The sequence below is a fragment of the Patagioenas fasciata genome, chromosome 1, assembly GCF_037038585.1.
Source record: "Patagioenas fasciata isolate bPatFas1 chromosome 1, bPatFas1.hap1, whole genome shotgun sequence".
Lineage (NCBI taxonomy): Eukaryota > Metazoa > Chordata > Aves > Columbiformes > Columbidae > Patagioenas > Patagioenas fasciata.
Window position 1 is genome coordinate 19595742 of NC_092520.1, and position 8889 is coordinate 19604630.

The following is an 8889-nucleotide window of genomic DNA, read 5'->3' on the forward strand; positions in this document are numbered from 1 at the left end:
CACGCTGTGCTCAGTAAACCTTTGTGTTGTGAAAGGCAGTGTGAGCCTTTCTGTTCAAAACCTGAAGAGGACGTTGGCCTGGATTTTCTTATAATGCAGGAGGAGTCAAACATTATCTAAGAAGACTCAAAAGGGTTGAATTCCTGGGCACAGTATGGGGTTGGAGTCTAATGTGGGTCTCTGAACCATGTTGGCAAAACTGATCTTCTGCTATGATATTCATCTTCACTTACCCACATTAGCCTTTGACTTTCCTCCAGCAGCATTCAGGGGATCAGATTTGCAAATGGTTATTCTCATCCAGAAAGGCAGGCCAGAGGTACATAACTCAAAAATTAAGTCTTGTGGGACAACAATGAATTTCAGTACTTAAGTCCCTTCAGCCCCTTTACAACTCCCCATAACCCTCAAGTGGTTATGTAAAATTTGCCTGGCTGTTGTCCTGGTTGTTATTTCCTATGCCAGAGGAAGGGCCTACTGGGTGTTTGGATTTGTGAAATGTGAAAAACTGGCCATGAGGGAGTGGGGAAAAAGTGGTTCAAAGGCATGATAATGTGTCTATCACATAGTGATTCATGTCCACCAGCTTGTCCAGTAGTAGCGTAGGATAAGCAGAGAAACTAATACACAGTCACGGAGAAACTGAACAAGTTTGGCTGGAAGGATCTCTGGATGCTTCTGGTCCAACTGTTTTCTCCAAGTAAGGCTAATATCTAAGCAAGAGCAGACAGCTCAGGGTGTTGTATAGTTTAATTTTGGAAATCTCCAAGGACAGAAATTCACTACCACTCTGCCCCTGTTTTGATGTTTTAGCACGCTCGCTGTGAAAATGTTTTCTGCATGCTTTACTTAAGATCCCTGGTTCCCCTTATTGCCTTCACTGTGATTCCCCATTTAGTAGAAGAAGAGCAATCAGATTCTCCCCACAGAGCTCCCTTTTACAGGGTGAACAATCCCCTGCAGCCCCTCAATTACCTTGTTGGCCTCTGCTGGATTGACTTCAATTTGTCAATGTCTCTTGTACTGAGGAACCCCAAATTGGACACAGTACTCAAATGTCATCTCATAAGCACCGAATAGATGGAAAGAATCATTTCCCTCATGCTGCTGCATGCACTCCTGCTCATATATCCTGGTGTGCGCATGACCTTTTTCACCATATGAGCACACCTCTGACTCTTGTTCAACCTGTCCACCAGGACACACAGGTCTTTTTTGCGAAGATGCTCCAGAACTGGTCTGCTCTCAGCCTATGCTGTTGGATATGATTGTTCCATCAGAGATGCAGAATTTTGCATTTGTCTTTGCTGAACTTCATGAGGTTCCTGTTGGCTTGTTTCTCCAGCCTGTTGAGACCCCTCTGAATGGCAGCCACACCCTTCAGCAAATCAGCTCTTTCCCGCAATTCAATACCATACACAAACTTGCTAAGATGTTATGTCAGTTGTTGCTGAAGTATCTCACCAACATCAGCCAGCTCCCTTAGCACCATTGGATGTATTCCGTCTGGTCTCATGGACATGTGCATATCCAGCTGTACTGGGTCTGGCTGCGATGGGGTTAATTTTCATCACAGCAGCTTGTATGGGGCTGTGATTTACCAAAACAGTGCTTATAACACACTAATGTTTCAGCTATTGTCAGACAGCGTTTGCACAGCATCAAAGGCCTTTTCCATTTCTCATTCTGCTCCTCCCCAGTGAATAGACTGGGGATGTGCAAGAGTTTGGGAGGTGACACAGCCAGGCAGATGATCCAAACAAACCAAAGAGGTATTCCATGCCACATAACATCATGCTCAGCAATGAAATGGGCAAGAGGGGATTTTTAGGGATGTTAGTCGTCTTTTGCTCATGAAGTGGCTGGGAATCGGGACGTAGTGAGTGGTTACCTTTGTATCACTTGGGGGTTTTTCTCACATTAATTCTTCTTTTCCTCTTTTTCCATCCCACTGGGGGTAAGGAGGGGAGGGAAGTGAATGAGCAGCCCTGTGGTGCTTAGCTGCCACAAGAGCAATTTATCTCAGTCCCTAATTTTGTCTTTTTTTCTTGATATGTCTTTAAACTTTGCCAGTAAACAGAGAGGACTGAAAGCAGATCTTTACAATAAAAAGTGAGGCAAAGAAAGCAGTGAGCATCTTGATGAGTCAGTTTTCCATGTCCTTTGTCAGTAGGTCCCCTTCCCTTTTGAGCAGTGTGCCCAGTTTTCATCTGGTCTTCCTTTTCCTACTGAGGTACTGATGGCGGAGACCTTTTTGTTGGTCTTCACATCCCTCAGCAGTTTCAGCTCCAGATGAGTTTTGTCTTTCCTAACTCCATCCTTGCATGCCCAAGCAATGTCTCTGTATTCCACTTGGGTGGTCCCTCCCTGTTTCTGCCAACCTTATGCCTCCTACACCAGGTTGTCATTGCCACCAGCCCTGCAGCCAAGATGGGTAGCTGTGTCCTACTGCATGGCCATGGGTTTCCTATTTGTCCTGTGTCAGGTCATACTTTGTGTCTTCATAGCCACTCATTTGCTTTCCAGACGGCTCCATCCTTTGCACCAAACAGCATGAAGACCCTGCAGTACACAAAAACAAAAGTGAGAGAACAGCTGCAACAGGTATGAAAGAGTTTACCATCTCTAATTTTTTTGTCCATCTAAGCTTTCTTCTGCTTAGTAATGTTTATTGATAAGCCACCACAGAGGACAGAGAGCTCAACAGAGAATACAGCACCTGCAGAATGTGTTAAAATGTCCAAATCCAAATCATGTAGGTGGCTGGAGCCTCACAAGGAGCCAGCATTCTTTGCTGGCTCTGAAGGGAATCTAAGCACCTCAGATGGACTCATCTGTACAAGTGTCTAAACCAAGGGGATATGGTGACCACAGCATGCCATGCACTGGCATGGTAGATCAGCACAGGTGGCAACTCCAGGGTTATTGTTCCTGCTTGCAACTAGACTGGGGAACCCATGTCTTTGTAGAGTCTGCATCTTTCCCATGTAAACAGAATCACAGAATGTTAGGGATTGGAAGGGACCCCAAAAGATCATCTAGTCCAACTCCCCTACTGGAGCAGGAACACTTAGATGAGGTTACACAGGAATGTGTTCCTGGACATCACTTAGTTATCTCTAAGTCTCCCTCTGATAAGAGGGCAGAACTGGTACCAAAGGTCATACGGTCACTTCACTGTACGCTTGCAGGATGCAGACCTTGTGTGAGAGTCACAATATGGCTATATTTCTCCTACTGATAGGAATCACTAAGTGTGAAACAGCTGAAACAGATCATGGAAGAAGCACGATCAGTGAATGCCATTTCCCAAACACTTGCCACCTTGAAAGTGGCTTCTGAGTTCCTGGCCGTGACTGGTGGGGACCCAGGGCGCCAGTTGTCTGAGTACGTAAAAAATGAGCTGAAGATGGATGCAAGTGCAGAACAGTTCAGAGACATGCCGGTAAGCAAGGCACTTTGCTTGTGCTGAATGAGAGACTGACCGAACATTTCTATCCCTCATACCCTCCCCTAAGGATTAATACATGAAGTTTTAAGCCACATAATTCTGTGAGCTAACCCAGAGCATGGTTAACCCAGCTGTGACCCTTCTGAAGAGCAGGAACTGGCTGACTGATTGCCTATCTGTTTTCTCCTCCTCCAGGTGGTACCAAGCACTCAGCTGAGGCACATCCTTTCTCTGTGGCAGACATTGTCAGCAAAGAGATCTGTGCTGCTGGTGCAGATGAATCAGGTGAGGGAGGCAGCCCAGTTCAGAAAACTGTCTACAAAATCTGGGGGAAGAGAGAAACTTTTTGACAAAGTTGATTTTCTGTGGAAGACTTTAGAAATTTTTAGGAAAAAAATATGAAAAATTTGTGATGTTAATATCTTACATTTCAGCAAGAACCAAGTAATATTCATCTGCTCTAATCATGTAAGACCCTTGGAAAAGGGTGATCCACAAGATTTTGTAGTAGAGGCAGCGGTGCTTTCTAACATAGGTCACATCAGCAGCTGGTGCTGTGGTCTCTGGTGGCCCTGGCAGAAGAGACAGGAGCAAAGAGGATCCCAGTCCTACCTCTTCTATCCGATGTAGCCCCCAAATGGTCTTTTCAGGGAGTCCCAGGCTGTCCTCTTGCTGATGTTTGTCATTGCAGAATCCCTTCTGCCTGGTTTCTGAGCAGTACCACGAAGAGTTGAGTGCAGAGGAGGAAGAGACTCTGACTACTGCACTCTCCACAGTTAACTTGGACTTGTTCCTCATTGAGCTCCATGAGATGATCCTTGTGCCTCTGGATAGCTTTGATCCACACTGGGGGTAAGAGTGGATTTTTCTGGGTTTGTTCCAGTGGTAGGTACCAACTCTTTAGACCCAGCAGGAAGGGGTCTTGAAGTCCCTTTTAAAGTGGGCTCTTCAAACTTGCCGGAGGGAAGGACCATGCCTTCGAAAAGTGGGAGTTACTGCAGCTGTGATGAGCATCACTGAGTCTTTTTGTGATGCCCAGGCAAAGAGAAGCGGGAGTAAAATACAGCAGAAACCCCAGCAGCTTCAGTTCACCTGGCTGTCACAGGGAAGCAAGAAAACTATATAAAAATCATACCATCATGGAAACTTAGGTTGGTAGGGTCCTCTGGAGGTCTCTAGTCCACCCCTTGGTTCAGGCAGGTCTCACTTCTAAGCTACAGGAAACTGTTCAAGGTCTTGTCCAGTTGTGTTCCGACTTTCTCCAAGGATAATGCCACCACCATTCTGCATTACCCCAGGGACGCACCACCCACATGGAGAATATTTTTTTCTTTGTGTTTAGTCAGGATTTCCAACGCTGCATCTTGTTCTTGTTAATTCTTGCGTTTTCACTGGGCACTCCAAGAAGAGTCTGGTTTTATCTTCTTGACACCTTCTACTATGTAGTTAAAGATGCATTTAGAATTCCCCTTCAACTTCTCTGCTGAAGGCTGAATAACCCAGTTCCCTACCTTTTCTTCATATGTCATGTGTCTAGATCTCTAATCATACTGGTTGCACTCCCCTAAACTCACTCCAAAAGGTCAGTGTTTTTCTTGTAAGCACAAAATCAGCCACAATCCTCCAGGTGCAATATCACAAGTGCCAACAGAGGAGAAAAATCACTTTCCTTAACCAGATGGCTACAATCTTGTTGAAACAGTTCGGTATGTGTCTGGTCTTGGGGAAAGAAAAAAAGAAGGGGAATCATGTAAGGGAACAAAAAAGGTGTCCCCTATACAGGACCCATGAGAATCCCCAATGTGAGAATATGACCATATCACCTCCCTTTCCCTGTTTCATACACCAGAAAGGTGTCCTAATAACATAGTGACAGCATGACAGACCCCATGAAGAAGGGACCATGGAATATATTGAGTGGAGTTCAGTAGAGTTCAGTATGTTGTGTTATACCTGAGAAGGGAGAGGCAGTCAGTGAAGCTGAGAGAGCTCAGCTTTGAGGAGACCACAACCTCTGCTTGGGTGCAGTTGACAATGTTGACCAACAGTTATCCACATAGTTGTCTGCTACCACCAGAGACACCCCAGAGAATACTGCCTGGCTTCCAGCTGCAAGGTCATCTCAGGGGTGCCAGAGTGGAGTGTCACTGACTGTCAGCATTGCCTGCCAAAAGTTAGGGCATTTGGAAACCCAGGAGTTATCCAGACACTTAAAACTGTGATCTGTCTCACCCACAGGCTGCAGGAGACTTTCAGATCCTTCCTGGAAGACAGGCAAGACGATGCCTCCATTGCAAACCTGACAGGCACTTTGAGTCCAGACCTACTACTGAAGAATGTTGTTTCCATCTGGAAGACAGCTGTGAGGGCTAGCAAACTTCATAGTCCTACTTATATACAGGAGTGACAACCTAACTTTAGCTAAGTCTCCCAGAAATTAACCCACCTGCAGCTTCTCCAACCCAGTTGCCAGTGCCCTGAGTGCTTTAATGGTCTTGACCAACCTCACCCAGTATTTCCACCTATGCACCCATTGTCCACTGGTCCAGGAGCTCCACTTAAGCTCAGCCCTGGACCTTCTGTCCCCGCTTGAGCTATGCTGCAGTTGCATTGGTGTCCAGCCCTGTGCCCTAACAATCCTGATTTACTCACTAGTCTTCCAGCACTGCCCTTGGGCCTGCCTCATCACCTCACCTTGATTGATGATCACTGGGCAGTCAATAGAATCTGGCTCTGCCCAGGTGCTGTGGTACTGTCCCCGGTCAGCGGGGACACTGTCTTGCTTATGCTGGAGTGGCCTTCTGCTTGGAGCTCATTTTCCTGTGTGGAACAGCCCCACGCCTGCTGCTCCCTGACAAAAATCTCACACAGAATCACAGAATGTTAGGGATTGGAAGGGACCTCAAAAGATCATCTAGTTCAGTCCCCTACTGGAGCAGGAACACTTAGATGAGGCTACAAAGGAATGTGTCCAGGCGGAATTTTAGTGTCTCCAGAGTAGGAGACTCCACAGCCCCCCTGGGCAGCCTGTTCCAGTGCTCTGTCACCCTCACTGAGAAGAAGTTTCTTCTCAAATTTAAATGGAACCTCTTGTGTTGCAGCTTGAACCCATTACCCCTTGTCCTATCATTGTTTGCCACCAAGAAGAGCCTGGCTCCATCCTTGTGGCACTCACCCTTTATATATTTGTAAACATTAATGAGGTCACCCCTCAGTCTCCTCTTTTCAAAGCTAAAGAGACCCAGCCCCCTCAGTCTTTCCTCATAAGGGAGATGCTCCACTACCTTCATCATCTTTGTTGCCCTACGCTGGACTCTCTCCAGCAGTTCCCTGCCCTTCTTGAACTGAGAGGCCCAGAACTGGACACAATATTCCAGATGTGGTCTCACGAGAGCAGAGTAGCGGGGAAGGAGAACCTCTCTCGACCTACTAACCACCCCCCTTCTAATACACCTCAGGATGCCATTGGCCTTCCTGGCCACAAGGGCACAGTGCTGGCTCATGGTCATCCTGTTGTCCACCAGGACCCCCAGGTCCCTTTCTGATATACTGCTCTCTAATAGGTCATTCCGCAACTTATACTGGGACCTGGGGTTGTTCCTACCCAGATGCAGGACTCTACACTTTCCCTTGTTATATTTCTCCCCACCAACCATTCAGTTTGTTGCCAATTTATTGCATCTAAGTTTCAGAGCAGATTACCAAAAATAATCAACTAGAAAGAGGAGGGGAAAGGGAACCTCATTTTAATGCTTTGTACTGTTTTTGTGCTTTTTCCTAATAGCTGTGCTAGGATATCAAGGCAGCAAAAACAATGTAAGCAAAAATACACCTAGAAATAAAAGCATAAGCAAGAAACTTAGAGCAGCTGCAGCACTGCAGCTTGGATCAGCAGTGGCACTTGCACAATAAAGATTTGCTTCACAGCTGCAGTGAAGACTCATTTTATATCCATACTTGGGGACTTCGCACCTTGAGAGAGATGATAAGTCACCACTTCAGCTGGACCAGATCAGGCCTTCAGTTTTGGTCATCCTGACCTAGGAGTACCTGCTGTGCTTCCTTATTGGTCCCAGCTATGTTTTCTTTGGTATCCCCAAAACTGATCCCTGTTCCAAAGATCAAATTCCTCTGGTGACAAGTGGTTGATGATTGGTGAGTAGTACAGCCCTGGAGCTTCCAATATCATGTTACACCTCTATTTTCAAGGCCTCTTCTCTCCTCCCATGCCTAAACACCTCTTCACATTTTTATTCTGGGGTCATACATACTTTATTCTGCATATAGTAACTACCTGTTACTAGTATTGGTCACTATATGTATGCGTGCATGTGTATATAATTATATACGTGCTTACGTATATATGCATACATATATTTATTTGTATTTTTATATATACAAATACATGGGCATATATAAATACACATACACGCCTGCACACACACAGACTATTGTAATGGTAGAACACACAGTTGGATAGCACTAAAGCTCAGACAAGTTTAGGTCTATTAAGCTCATAGACAAAGGAAGGAAGACATAGGTCCTCCTGGCCCTGGTGCAAAGCGAAACCAGGGCTCCTCCATCTCCGCACCATAACTTGCAGTTGGGCAGCAGGAAGTAGAACTGGCTCATGTTCTTCCACAGATCCAGAGGAGGACAACACAGGGAGGTGAACCAGGTCTCTGCAGGAATAAACAAGCTCAGCTCACCCACAGTGATGTCTTATTGGAGCAGCTCTATGGAGATTTGGATGTGGGGTCTGCCCACAGGGCTGGAGATTGAGAGCCAGGGAATGGGCCGGGACACCAGGCTCCAAAACTGGCACGGGCCTCTGACAGGAATGGGGACCGTGCTGAAAACTGATCCAGTATGGAAACAGGATGTGAGCACAATGTGCACAAATATTGTTGCTGTGGTATGCAAGCTCTGTGCCTGAGGTGAGAAACAACTTTTCCTTAATTGAAATTGGGAAGGGAAGTAAGGTTAAAGTAAGATAATTCTTCCCCAAAAAGCATAAAATGTAGATCAGACTCTACCAGTGTGGACTGTACAATCAGGAGGGCGTCTTGCAATGTAAGACATCCTTCATCTAAAGAATTCTATCTTTAATACCGTAATAGACCTAAAATGCCCAAGTAACAGTGTCAGAAACACTGATTTTGCGTGTGAATGTAACAGAGTTGAGATCAATGATTGTTTACTTGGGAGGAGTCTCAAGGGTGAAAAAGAGTTGCAAGGGAGACAAAAATGTGAATTCAGGAAAAGGCAAAAATGGGAAATTAGGTATAAGACCAGGTGGAGAATAAAGAAGTGTGAGAGTCTTCTGAGAGAAGGAGCGCAGATGTCAAAGCTGAGCTGTGGACCAAACACCACTGGGGATGCAGGAGAGAACCCATGTTTCTGTGGTAGGGCCATACCTGCCTCTCTGCCTTTTACTC

The 8889-nt window shown here is 45.9% G+C and overlaps 1 protein-coding gene across 1 annotated transcript in view; it reads left to right on the plus strand.

Annotated features, from left to right (window-relative positions):
* Positions 1-7377, plus strand: part of LOC136098216 (E3 ubiquitin-protein ligase rnf213-alpha-like) — a 62221-nt gene extending 54844 nt beyond the window's left edge. Inside the window, exons 61-65 of the mRNA XM_065831426.2 lie at positions 2527-2604; positions 3245-3445; positions 3647-3736; positions 4143-4303; positions 5690-7377. Of these exons, the coding sequence (XP_065687498.2) occupies positions 2527-2604; positions 3245-3445; positions 3647-3736; positions 4143-4303; positions 5690-5858 (699 nt within the window). The 3' untranslated portion in view covers positions 5859-7377. The remainder of the gene's footprint in view (positions 1-2526; positions 2605-3244; positions 3446-3646; positions 3737-4142; positions 4304-5689) is intronic.
* Positions 7378-8889: the final 1512 nt, after the last annotated feature.